This window comes from Armigeres subalbatus, chromosome 3 (genome assembly GCF_024139115.2).
Source record: "Armigeres subalbatus isolate Guangzhou_Male chromosome 3, GZ_Asu_2, whole genome shotgun sequence".
Taxonomy (NCBI): domain Eukaryota; kingdom Metazoa; phylum Arthropoda; class Insecta; order Diptera; family Culicidae; genus Armigeres; species Armigeres subalbatus.
Genome location: NC_085141.1, coordinates 262,745,586 through 262,759,909, shown reverse-complemented (window position 1 = coordinate 262,759,909; position 14,324 = coordinate 262,745,586). Strand labels below are relative to the sequence as shown.

The following is a 14,324-nucleotide window of genomic DNA, read 5'->3' as shown; positions in this document are numbered from 1 at the left end:
AATGTGGCTGAAATTTTCATTATTCCGAGCTCTTGGAGAGAAGCTTCCGAGCCTTTTGAAAGGCGCATTTTGAGCCAAATCAAAGGAGGCTTCTAAGCATCTTGAAAGAACGCATCTGGACCTCTTAAACGTTGTGTTCCAAGCTTCTAGAAAGATGAATTCCGAGCCTCTTGAAAGGGAAGAAAGGGGACTTCCGGGCCTCTTGGAATAAGTTTCCCTGCCTCTTGAAAGTAAGCTTCCCAGCCTCTTAAAAGAAGGTTTCCGAACTATTTTAAAGGAGGTTTCCGGACCTCTTAAAAGGTACGAGGATTCTGGGCCTCTTGAATGGAGGCCTCTAAAACTTTTGAAATGAGACTTGTGACTTTTGAGTCTCTTGAAAGGAGTCCTCCGATCCTCTTGAAAGAAGTCCTCCAAGCCGCTTAGAAGGATGCTTCTGAGAAGCGTAGATGGTTGCTTATAAATCTTTTGCAACAAAGCAACTGAGCTTTTCGGAAAAAAGCCTTCATGCCTCTCAAATAAACGCTTCGGAACATGTAGACTCTAAATTTTAGTTCTGGGGCATATTCTTAACATATTATTTAATTAATTGCATATTATTCGGCAACTCGGCCGTACAAAAGCCATTTTTTTGCTAAATATCTTAATATTATTTAACATTTTGTTTTGATCAGGTAGATTGCATAAACAAATTTTAAAATTTATTTTTTCGTCGTTCTGTCCTTTTTATCTTTTGTCCACAGCCCATCATTCACTGTGCTGGTTGTGAAGGGAAGACTCCAATAGTCTTTAAGTTGCTGACCGCCATGCATATTATGTACATTGCATAAGACAAAATTTTGAAATAAAAAAAGATATACATATATCAAAACTTTATCAATAAGTTTTGAAATTGTTTAAAAGGCGCCATTATACATTGTTGTCCGAGGTTTCCCCTGGGCCCGGCGAAGGTACCCGTACACTTATTGCGTAAACAATTTTTCTGGGTTTTTCGAAACCCCCCTCCCCCCATGTAAGATTTTTCTCATACAAATGAATTTTTATTTATATGAGCGTAAGATATTGGCCGCAACCCCCTCCCCCCCCATAAGTGCTTACGTAATATGTGTACGGCCCACAAGGGGTACATGTACCTTAGGTTGAGAACCGCTGAACTGATGTGCAGCATTCTACACGAGAAGGTATCGTGCTATGCCTCACTGAGGCCGATGATTTTCTCAGGAACCCCCTTGCGGCGTACAACAAAACTGAGGTTTTGGGGACGATTGATGCCCCCAGTGGCCCGGTGCTAAGACGAAGATGAGCCCTACATGTTCCAATAGGACGATAACCTTTTATACTCGGAAAAATGCGATTTAAGGCTAATATGGGGACAATTTCATTGACTTTTCGGACAAAACTTTGCGACCACCCAGCTTCCCGGACTTGAACCATCTTATCTCTCCTGTTTGGTCCTTTATTATGTTAAAGCTGTACGAATACAAGGTCAGTAACAAGGCCAGTTCAAGACGTAATTCTCAAAATCTGGAACGAAATGCCCATGCAGACCGTGCGTGCTGCTTGCGATGGGTTTTAGAAACGTTTGAAGCTTGTGAAGAAGTACAAAATAGAGGTCATTCCAAAAGAAATGATACAAACGTTCCTTATAAATAATACTTCCAATGAAATGAAACCGGGAAAAGAAATAATTTAATCTTAATTTTTGAACATTTTTTGAAAGTGTATTCGAACTTATTGAACACCCTGTATTTGCCAAAATCCTTCGTGGGGCAGATGCAACAGCTTGGAAGGCCACATAGGTAAATGAATACAGCCCAGCCAACATTGAGTGAGCAAACGGAATACCTACATTTAAAACCCAAAACCTATAATTTAAAAATCTCAGCGCTGCATTATGTTTTAAATAAATAACCCGCAGCCACGTTGGTCCAAGTACAAAAGAGTTCATGATTTCCTAATCATCTATCAATTGAAAATAGTTCAAAATAAAGCATCTGCCTCTCAATATAGACGTTGCATAGACAATTTTCGGTATCGAATCATGCCGCACCAGTAAAGGCGCTGGGAAAAGACTGTGCCCATTTCCGATGGTCGTAAGAAAAACCTTCGGGGCATTTTTATTCTTCGTCAATTTCTTTTATTTTCTGTTCTCCAGCAATTATAAGTGCTATAATCAACTTCATCAATGACCTCTAAAGTAATATTGGAAGTGCACCAACACGTGTAGAACACTTCTTCACATTGCTTTTAATTTATTCACGGTAGGTAAAGGTTCTTTCATCAATGCTGTGCCATGCGAATGTTTCCAAAATTGAGATGCATTAACAGGCGGTACCCATGCCTTGAATTATCTTGATATAGAAGGGTCTATCAGTATGAAGTTTGAATATTGGTAATTTTCTTAGTCTATGTAGCCTACCTCAGAAAAAAAAATAAAACAACTCACGCTCAACTTCCATTAAGTCAAAATAGTTTTTATTACTGTAAAACACAATACAATGAAAAGTGACATAACGACGTATAAAACTTGTAACTGACGTTGTTGTGTACTAGGTCTGGTATAGCTGACATATACAATTCTTAATATTAAAAGGTACATCTCTAGGAAACAGCTTTATAGAAAAGTATTTCATTTTTGATTGCTGAGGCAGTTTGTTCTGATACATTTCAGGAGTTAGAAGTAAGTACTGCCAAGCCTAAACGTTTGTATGCAAAAATAACTTTTAGTTTATCTTAGTAAAAATTCAACCATATTAGCAAAAAAGGCTTAAATTAATAAAGAAGCATGCCATTGGTTCCCAAAATCTATCATTACTTAATCAAAAAACTTAAAACTACTTTTTTGTGAAACCTGGGCAATATTTTTGCGCATGATTATGTGTGAACAGTCATATGTTCATGTTATGTCCACTGTCCAGCACGCGAAATCCAACCACGCAACCTGCTGTATGTTTGGCGCCGTCAACACGCATTCGTCATCGTGTGCAACGCGATCTCGCATCATTCAGCTGTACATATAATCTGCCAACAGCAATTGAGCGAGCGGCCAGGTCGATTGCCGAGATACGGCGCGAGGCGTAAGACGTCCATTACCATCATTGACATAATGATGGCGATGGAGATTTGCATGCCCCGGTCTTCTGGTGATGACGACTAAGACGGTCAGCAGACGTGCTACTGCCACCAATTCACAATGATGATGGATGTGCGGAGTGGGTGATGATAGCGAGAAAACCAGAAGCGTGCTGCACACCGGGATCGCGATCTTGGACCAATGCAGTTCAAAGTAACGGTTGAGCATAAGAAGTCGCAACACGAGGTTAAACATAGTGTTTACTTGGCCGTGACGACGGCGGCGGCAGTATCGGTTGCCAATTCGTGCGCGACTACTGTAACTACTTTAACTATATTCTGGGCCCGGAGGGCGGGAAAGTCTTCCAAAAACGTTTGTAACGGCTATCGACGATTTCTCCGGGCCAGACAAGAATTCATAGCGTGCCTTTTTTCCATCGGGTTCGTGCTTCCGCGTGGATTATCACTGAAAATGGATTGGTTGAGCAACTTGTATTACTACAGAGAAATAGGCGACGAATTCATTTCAATTTCGCAAGCAGCGATAAAGAAAGTGTGAGTTTTAAACCAATTGCAACATTGTATCTGATGTGCGAAGTTATTTTCCCATAGGGTGCAATTGTTTATTTCCTACAATAGTTTACTGATGTGCTTATGCAGGTTTTGCAATATTATGGAGCCGTTTTTACAAATTCAGATATGAGTTCAAGTGGTTGGTGCTGATATATCTAGATCCACGCCTATCGTGAACATTATCTAAAAGTGCTGCTTCGATGGGAAAATGATGAGATATTTGCATATGCATTGATGTGCATTCAAAGTGAAATGAATAGATTGTGAGCTCAGTGGTTTTTTTCGTGCCTATGGATTATACATCAGCCGATACCGAAACGCGGAAATGTTACGCTCAATAGCCTAATGAGGGGATAGTTTTACGATTCGATAACATTACAACAATAGAAGTTCAAACAAACGTTGTGTGTCAATAACGCATTATGAGACAAATGTAGCACGCGCTTATCATGGCGAAACAAAACAAAAGTTAATATCATTATCATATTGGAGACTGTAAGCGTAACAATCAATCGTATTTCCTGCAAAGAAAAATCATTCAAAAAACTGATGACCAGAGAGCTAAAAAGTATTCTTATTACACATGATTCAATGGATCATCTTTCTGGCAAGTTTTAGGATTATAAAATTTATCTAATCGTTAATTGTTGATTCACTTTAACAATCTTAGGTCATACGTAGTGCAGTATTCAGTGCTGATTGATGAGGATCTTCAGAAAGCCTTGGTAGCAAAGGCGTAGGATTGCCAATCCGGAGATTATATATTTATCTATTTTTCTATCTCGGAAGCTGTAAGTTATTCATTTACTCTTGATCTCAGTGACGTCAGGACATATCGTGGCGCTAACATCGACTCTGACCACTATCTGGTGATGGTTAAACTGCGCCCAAAACTATCCGTCATCAACAATGTTCGGTACCGACGACCGCCGCGGTACGACCTAGAGCGACTGAAGCAACCTGATGTCGTCACTGCATACGCGCAGCATCTCGAGGCAGCGTTGCCGGAAGAGGGTGAGCTCGATGGGGCCCCTCTTGAGGACTGCTGGAATACAGTCAAAGCAGCCATTAACGACGCAGCGGAGAACAACGTCGGGTATATGGGTCGAAGTCGACGGAACGATTGGTTCGACGAAGAGTGCAGACAGATTCTGGAGGAGAAGGACGCAGCGCGGGCGGTCGCGCTGCAGCAAGGTACCCGGCAGAACGTGGAACGTTATAGACGGAAGCGGAGACAGCAGACCCGCCTTTTTCAGGAGAAGAAACGCCGCCTGGAAGAAGCGGAGTGCGAGGAGATGGAACAGCTGTGCCTTTCTCAAGATACACGCAAGTTCTATCAGAAGCTCAACGCATCCCGCAAAGGCTTCGTGCCGCGAGCCGAAATTTGCCGGGATAAGGATGGGAGCATCTTGACGGACGAACGTGTGGTGATCGAAAGGTGGAAGCAGCACTACGAGGAACATCTGAATGGCGCTGAGAGTACAAGCAGTGAAAGTCAAGGCAGCGGAGGAGATGACTACGTCAGTTCAGCGGACGATGGAAGCCAACCAGCCCCCACCTTGAGGGAAGTTAAGGATGCCATTCAACAGCTAAAGACCAATAAAGCAGCTGGTAAGGATGGTATCGGAGCTGAGCTCATCAAGATGGGCCCGGAAAAGCTGGCCACTTGCCTGCACAAACTGATAGTCAGAATCTGGGAAACCGAACAGCTACCGGAGGAGTGGAAGGAAGGGGTTATATGCCCCATCTACAAGAAAGGCGACAAACTGGAGTGTGAGAACTTTCGAGCGATCACCATCCTTAATGCCGCCTACAAAGTGATATCCCAGATCATCTTCCGTCGTCTGTCACCATTAGTGAACGAGTTCGTGGGAAGTTATCAAGCCGGCTTCGTTGACGGCCGCTCGACAACGGACCAGATCTTTACTGTACGGCAAATCCTTCAAAAATGCCTTGAATATCAGGTCCCAACGCACCATCTGTTCGTTGATTTCAAGGCGGCATACGACAGTATAGACCGCGTAGAGCTATGTAAAATTATGGACGAGAACAGCTTCCCTGGGAAGCTTACCAGACTGATCAAAGCAACGGTGGATGGTGTGCAAAACTGTGTGAAGATTTCGGGCGAACACTCCAGTTCGTTCGAATCGCGCCGGGGACTAAGACAAGGTGATGGACTTTCGTGCCTGTTGTTCAACATTGCGCTAGAAGGTGTCATGCGGAGAGCCGGGTGTAACAGCCGGGGTACGATTTTCAACAGATCCAGTCAATTTATTTGCTTCGGGGATGACATGGACATTGTCGGCCGAACATTTGCAAAGGTGGCAGAATTGTACACCCGCCTGAAACGTGAAGCAACAAAAGTTGGACTGGTGGTGAATGCGTCAAAGACAAAGTACATGCTTGTGGGCGGAACCGAGCGCGACAGGGCCCGCCTGGGAAGCAGTGTTACGATAGACGGGGATACCTTCGAGGTGGTTGAGGAATTCGTCTACCTCGGATCCTTGCTAACGGCTGACAACAACGTTAGTCGTGAAATAAGAAGGCGCATCATCTGTGGAAGTCGGGCCTACTACGGGCTCCAGAAGAAACAGCGGTCGAAAAAGATTCGCCACCGCACCAAATGTGTCATGTACAAGACGCTTATAAGACCGGTTGTCCTCTACGGACATGAAACATGGACAATGCTCGAGGAGGACTTGCAAGCACTCGGAGTATTCGAGAGACGGGTGCTTAGGACCATCTTTGGCGGTGTGCAAGAAGACGGTGTGTGGCGGCGAAGAATGAACCATGAGCTCGCCCAACTCTACGGCGAACCCAGTATCCAGAAGGTAGCTAAAGCCGGAAGGGTACGATGGGCAGGACATGTTGCAAGAATGCCGGACAGCAACCCTGCAAAGATGGTGTTCGCTTCCGATCCGGCAGGTACGAGACGGCGTGGAGCGCAGCGAGCGAGATGGGCAGACCAGGTGCAAAATGACTTGGCGAGCGTGGGGCGTATCCGAGGATGGAGAGATGCGGCCTCGAACCGTGCATTGTGGCGTCAAATTGTTGATTCAGTGTTATCTGTTTAGATGTTAACTAAATAAATGAATGAATGATCTTAGTGATGCATTTGTTAATTTAAATTATATTTGCAGTTTATAGCATCATGATTGTTTGCTATCGGAGAGGCCATCCCAAGTAACATTTTTTTAGTTTTATAACGCTCTTGAAAATCATTATTTACTCAACAAGAGTGCCTTAAAACCATTATAGAACCAAAATTTTCCTGGGGATATTTCTGAGACTTTTCAACACGAATCCTCTTGATAAAGGACTGCATGCCTGGGCTGAAAGTCTCGCTAATAAAGATAAAAAAAGGACTGCTTCAACCTTGGGCGTTCTTAGTGAAAATTGAAAAGAGCTTAAAACGTTCAATTATAAAACTCTTTATTTGTTACTAGTTATTCTGTCGTATTTCATAAAGTTTTTGAACGAGTATATTTGTATCAGAAGTTTAGTAATCTTTGTTGATGGAAAATGACACAGTAACGAGAGCATTCAGCGTTTGCTTAGATGAGAATTCCTGCTCAGTGTCGGGAAACTGTTCTTGGCAAACTTTTTATCCGCCATTATGGTAAGTGTGCAATTTTTACTTCTGAAGCAATTTTTACTTCTGAAAGCGCTAATTTTTTTTTTTTTTGGAAATTCATATACAAAAAATTTGCATTCTTTGGGGAAACTATATATGTATGCATTGCTTCTACCCTTATTTCTTTATAGGCAATTTTCTATTCTTTATCGAAAGTTTCTTATTTTTTAAGGAAGTTTTTATTTTATGGATTTCGACTGGATTAGCTGCTAGTAATCAGAATTTTCGGCTTTTAAAATACTTGTACTTTCAAATCATTACCAACGTTTTCACCCGGGAGTTTGGATCTTCATCAGGGCTTGTCATTTACTGGCGATTTTATTTATTTATTACCAGACTAAGGCCGGAGTGGCCTGTGCAGTACACAAAAGTCTTCTCCATTCAACTCGATCCATGGCTGCAAGTCGTCAACCACGCAGTCTGCGGAGGGTCCGCCAATCGTGCTCCACCTGATCGATCCACCTTGCGCGTTGTGCACCTCGGCTTCTTGTTACCGTCGGATTGTTGTCGAGAACCATTTTCACCGGATTATTGTCCGATGCTCTGGCTACGTGCCCGCCCACCGCAGTCTTCCGATTTTCGGGGTGTGTACGATGGATGGTTCTCCCAATAGTCCGATCCGTTGATGAATAGTCCGATCCGTTAAGCATCGCTTCTCAGTCTGACTTCCTCCATCACTCAAAGTTACGTGCCATAATATCAATGTCGTCGGCGAAACCAAATAACTGGACGGACTTCGTGAAAATCGTACCACTCGTGTCAATCCCTGCCCTTCGTATTACTCCCTCCAAAGCGATGTTGAATAGCAGACACGAAAGACCATCACCTTGCTGTAACCCTCTGCGCATTTCAAAGGAACTCGAGAATGCCCCTGAAACTCGAACTAAGCACATCACCCGATCCATCGTCGTCTTGATCAACCGTTTCAGTTTATCCGGAAATCCGTGTTCGTGCATTAGCTGTCATAGCTGGTCCCGATCGATTGTATCATATGCGGCTTTGAAGTCGATGAATGGATGATGTGTGGGCACGTTGTATTTGCGGCATTACTGCAGTACTTGGCAAAAGGTCCACCTGGTCCGTGGTGGAGCGTTCGCCCATAAAATCCGCCTGGTACTGACCCACGAACTCTCTTGCAATTGGTGCTAGTCGACGGCATAAAAATCGATAGAGTACTTTGTAGGCGGCGTTCAGCAATGTGATTGCGCGGTAGTTGCTACAATCCAGTTTATCGCCCTTTTTGTAGATGGGACACACAACACCTTCCATCCACTCCTGCGGAAAATCTTCCTTCTCCCAAATCTTGGTAATGACCCAGTGCAGCGCATCGTGTTTAAATAGCTCTCCTGGTAGTTGGTCAACCCCACGGACTTTGTTGTTTTCAGCCGGCCAATCTGCTCCTCGTCGTCATTCGAGCGTTCTTCGTAGTGCTGCCGCCACCTTTGGAGCACCTCACTCTCGTTCGTAAGAAGGTTCCCGTTTATGCCCTTACACTATCAGGCTGTGGCACGTGACCCTTACGTGAACGGTCCAACTTCTCATAGAACTCTCGTGTGCTATTAGCGCGGTACAGTTGCTCCGTCTCTTCACTGTCTCGATCTTCCTGCTGACGTTTTTTCCTCCGAAAAATCGAGTTTTTTCTATTCCGCGCCCGTTTATACCGTGCCTTGTTCGCCCTAGTGCGGCAATCTCGCCCATGCTGCATTCTTCTCTTCCACTAACTGCTCACATTCGCCGTCATACTAGTCGTTTCTCTGATCCGGGGGCAGGATGCCAAGTGCAGCGGTTGCGGTGCTACTAATGGCGGATCGAATATCTCTCCAGCCATCTTCAAGAGAAGCTGCGCCTAGCTGCTCTTCCGTTGGAAGTGCCACTTCCAGCTGCTGCGCGTATCCTTGGGCTAGTCTACCGTCTTATAGTCGCCCAATGTTAAGCCGCGGCGTTCGACTTCGACGCGTGTTGTACACCGTCGAGAGTTTTGAGCGCAGGCATACTGCAACTAGGTAGTGGTATCTAACTTGGCAACAGGATACAAAAGTAAGTGAAACGCTTCCAAAGCGTGTACGTACAATGTACATTGAGGATGGCTAATCCCAAGCTCCATTTAGTTGGAACAATTTTGCAAGTTCTAGTCAATCATAGAGTAGCAACTTCCAATTTAAAGGCCATAATGCTCGTGCTCATGCTCAATAGGGTGAGATTTGGGAGTGGTGGCTAAATGATTTTCTATTTGAAACCACGAAAGTAGTCATGCATCAAGCCGTGCATCAGGTCTAGGTATCTATACGTGAGTCCATGGTTTTAAAATTATTTCTCCGAGCCACCACTTAATCACCTCAATTCAAGTTCTCATAGAATGTTTTCGGGCCAATGAACATTCTGCAGTGCATACATGCAATTTACGATATTCGAGTTGAGCTTTTTAATTGGCACCTTTTGGACAGTAACCATTGTGCAGTAAAATAAAATGGGATGAATGGTACTTATCGGTTGAGGAAAATTTAGTTAAGTATTAGAAAAAATATAAGAATATCAGAAACAAATAAAATTTTCTTATGTCTACACCCAATTAGCGACTGCTAGACTTTCTAACAATTCTCTATAAGAACCTACCAAAAACCTGTATAAGAACTGGGCATATGCGAAATTGTTAGATTCTTATACACAAAATGTAAGCTCACGAACAAATATTTTAAGAAAAGTTTGCAAAATTGTAAGGTCTCATACAATATTTGTATAAGAATCTAGGCTTTTCGCATATGCTTAGTTCTTATACAGGTTTTGGTAGGTTCTTGTACAGAAAAACTAACAATGACCGGTTGGGTGTAGTCAGAAATGAAATCCAATTTTGCTACTTATTAATTCCATATTTATGTTTTATCATTTCAGGTAATTATTTCCATTATACATAAATAAATCAACTCGAAGTAAATTTAAGATCAATTGAATGGATGACTATGACCAAGGGGGTAAGCTTCTTTAATTTAATTATGAGGTGAAACATTTTGAATCGAGTTTGATCTTAAGCGCATTGACCCTACACAAATAGAAAAATTCACTGAAATTTACGCTAAGAATCATGCACATAAATGTAACGCCATTAGCAGCGTAAGTACTTACGAGATATAGCCCAAATGTATACAATATTTGACGTGAAACATCAATATCGCGTGCAAGTTGTAAGCAAACTTGTTAGCTTAGAATAGTGTTAATTTCCGCATCTCAAGTTCTCGCGCTGTTTACTTTTTATTATTTTTTGTCTTTCTCGTATACAAAGTATACGTAAAGGCTATATGTTCGCTCCAAAAACAAACTTTTTATAGGAGTCCCGGAGACCCATAGTGTTATATACCGATCGACTCAGCTCGACGAATTGAAGTGATGTCTGTGTGTATGTGTGTGTGTATGTGTGTGTGTGTATGTGTGTGCGCAAAATAATCTCACTCATTTTTCAGGCACTTATCATTAACCGATTTGCTCGCAACAAGTTGCATTCGACGCGGAATCTTGTCCCATTGTTTCTTATTGAAAATTGGACGAATCGGACCATGGGCTTCGGAGTTATGGCCAAAATATATTTTTTTACAACTCACTCACTTTTTAGACACTTACTCTTAGCTGATTTACTCGCAACAAGTTTCATTCAACGCAGAATATTGTCCCATTGTTTCATATTGAAAATTGGACAGATCGGACTATGGGTTTCGAAGTTATGGCCAAAATCCACTTTTCACATGATAAACACGTACAAAATTCTCACTCATTTTTCAGGCACTTATCCTTAACCGATTTGCTCGCTACAAGTTTCGTTCGACGCGACATCCTGTCCCATTGTTTCGTATTGAAAATTGGTCGAATCGAACTATGGGATTCGAAGTAATGGCCAAAATACATTTGTTGACAAGAAAAATTCTCACTCATTTTTTAGGCACTTACTTTTAGCCGATTTGCCTGCAACAAGTTGCATTCGACGCAGAATCTTGTTCCATTGTTTCGTATTGAAAAATAAACAGATCAGTATTAAACAGATATGGCCAAAGTTTATTTTTTTGCCTTTTTGCCTTTCTCGTATACTAAGTATACGGTAAAGGCTATACGATCGCTCCAAAAACAAACTTTTTATAGAAGGTCCGGGGACCCATAGTGTTACATACCAATCGACTCAGTTTGATTAATTGATGTGATGTCTGTGTGTGCGTGTGTGTGTGTGTGTGTGTGTGTGTGTGTGTGTGTGTGTGTGTGTGTGTGTGTGTGTGTGTGTGTGTGTGTGTGTGTGCACAAAACGACGCTAAAAATCTCACTCATTTTTCGTTCACTTTACCTTAACCGATTTGCTCGCAACAAATTACATTCGACGCAGAATCCTTTCTCATTATTTCCTATTGAAAATTGGCCAGGTCGGACTATGGAATCAAAAGTTATGGCCAAAATACAAATTTATACGTAAAAAATGTCCTCAATTTTGTGGGCACTTATCCTCAACCGATTTGCCCGCAACAAAATGCATTCGACGCAGAATTATTTCTCATTGTTTCCTATTGAAAATTGGCCAGGTCGGACTATGGGATCGGAAGTTATGGCCAAAATACAAATTTATACGAAAAAATCGCGTAAAAAATGTCACTCATTTTTCGGGCACTTATTTTCAATCGATTTGCTCGCAACAAATTTCATTCGACGCAGAATCCTTTCCCATTGTTTCCTATTGAAAATTGGCTAGATCGGACTATGGGATCGGAAGTTATGGCCGAAACACCATTTTTGCCTTTTTATACGAAAAGGCTGTATGTTCGCTCCAAAACCAAACTTTTACAGAAGGCCTGGAGACCCGTAGTGTTATATACCAATCGACTCAGCTCGACGAACTGAGATGATGTCTCTGTGTGTGTGCGCGCACCAAAAGTGCGAAAAGTTTAGCTCACTTTTTTGAAACTTATCCTCAACCGATTTAATTCCAACAAGTTTCATTCGACGTGGAATCCTGTCGTATTGTTTTCTATTAAAAATTTGGAAGATCAGACCATGGGCACAGAAATTATGGCCAAAATATACTATGTGTTAAAAAAAAAGCGAGTAAAAAAGTTTAGCTGACTTTTAATGGACTTACCCTCAACCGATTTACTCACAACAAATTGCATTAGACGCGGAATCATGTTCTATTATTTTCTATTGAAATTTGGCCAGATTGGACTATTACCTTAGAAATTATGGCCAAAATACTTTTTGCCTTTCTTGTGCAACAAAGTTGTACCGAAAGGCTATAATTTCTTTCTGAAAACGAACTATCGCATGCTTCCACACTGATACACTTCCCTCCTTCTTCATACGGGAGTTTGGCAGAAAGACGGTCATGAGATTTATATCATAACAAATATTGCCCTCCGCTCCCTTGATGGGAATGACATTTTCGTTTTCTTTTTGTATAGTCGGAATTTCAGTTCAACTAACATCCAAAAGTGATATCCTTAAAATATATGACTGGGTAAAATAAAACAGGGGTATGTACGTCAAAAAGATTGGAATAGGAAACAAAAATGTCGAAATTCTTATTAGCATATTGTAGATCAAGCTGAAAACCGAACCGAGGTCTCACGACAATCGCATTTTCTCGCATTTCCGGATGTTGCAACTGCATCGCGAGTAGTGCGCAACTGTGCCATAGTCGGGCACCACTCGCGATGCAGTTGCGACATCCGGGAATGGGACAAAATATGATTTTCGGTTTTCAACTGGATTTACAATATCTTTGCCATAAATAATCTGATTTTCATAGAACGGACAAATAAATTTGTCTTTTTTACTCCTAGCTACTAGCTCATCTATTTTCAAGCACACACATTTTACGAAGGTCGAGAAAGGCACCATCACCGCAAGGTGGATTAATCTGGGTTTTCTCATACTTCTACATCGTAAATGGCATCATCTAGCTCTAATTTACTGGTGATTGAAAAAGACGCAGGTGTGCATCGGTGAAAAACAGTAACGCAGCGTCGTCGCACCTGCGTTAAATATGTTAACGCTGCGTGCACGTGGCGTTGAAAAAACGCAACGTGGGAATCGGCCCTTAATGTACAAGTACCAGAGAATCTTCACTTATTAGGCCACACTGGCGCCTGCCACGTCAGAATGCTATTCAATGCAGGGAAGGGAGAGCAAATAATGTTGCAATTTACTAACCCACTGCAAGCCGAATATACTACTGCACTTGCAACGATTTTATGCTAAATTTAATTGGATTTCTTGGATTAGGTCACAGGAGAAGAGGACCGCCTTGTTTAACGAGTGGTATAGGACAGCGAATTATGCGTTTCTAGTTAGAGCACGAGCATGATGACTGTGCATTTCGTAACTAATGAATGGAAGGCATTTCGCTCTTCAACCTCAATGTGCACAATTCGAGATAACGGCGCTAGCCACGTACTCACGGCTCTCGGGGATAAGAAGGAATTTCTGATACAATCACTCGCCCACTGCAAGTCGAGAACACTTCTGCACTCGTCACGAGTTCATGAGGAATTTTATTGGAATCCGAGGATTATGTTCTATGGTAGAGGGTTCGTCGTGGTTAACGGGCTGCCAATGTGATAATAATTGCAGGATGGTATATTCTAAGCATTTTAGCTCATTTCGAATTCTAACAGTTATCTGCTAGAACTAGTCAAGTTGTCTGTATAGGATAGAAGATGGGAACGGTATGAAAACCCATTTCCAGTTCTAGTGTTTGCTAGAATATGAGAAATATATGGAAAGATACAAAGTGGGGGAATTTAACTGACCTGTGATTGAACCCACGACCTCCTGCGTATCAGGCAGAATTGGTTGCCATATAACCACCAAGTCCATTATAGGACAGAAAATGATAGATTTCTAATAAGATGTAGAAAACGATTTTTTTGTCCATTCCAAATTTTAGCTATTATAGAGTGTTCCAGTAAGTATGAGCCCGGTTTAAAAATAACATTACAAACTTATTTTTCTGGGAAAAAAATAAATATGTGTGTTTTATTTTTATGCTCATTACTATATTCTACTACAGTTCAGCATCACT

At 42.0% G+C, this 14,324-nt stretch overlaps 1 protein-coding gene across 6 annotated transcripts in view; it reads left to right on the top strand.

Annotated features, from left to right (window-relative positions):
• The window catches only part of LOC134223999 (uncharacterized), a 368,032-nt gene that overhangs the window by 295,540 nt on the left and 58,168 nt on the right, over positions 1 to 14,324 (top strand). The window contains exon 1 of one of the 6 annotated variants that reach the window (XM_062703228.1): positions 3,346 to 3,624. The exons of the other annotated variants lie outside the window; for them this stretch is intronic. Within the exon in view, the coding sequence (XP_062559212.1) occupies positions 3,542 to 3,624 (83 nt within the window). The 5' untranslated portion in view covers positions 3,346 to 3,541. Of the gene's footprint in view, positions 1 to 3,345; positions 3,625 to 14,324 lie in introns of those variants that run through there. 6 annotated transcript variants of the gene reach the window in all.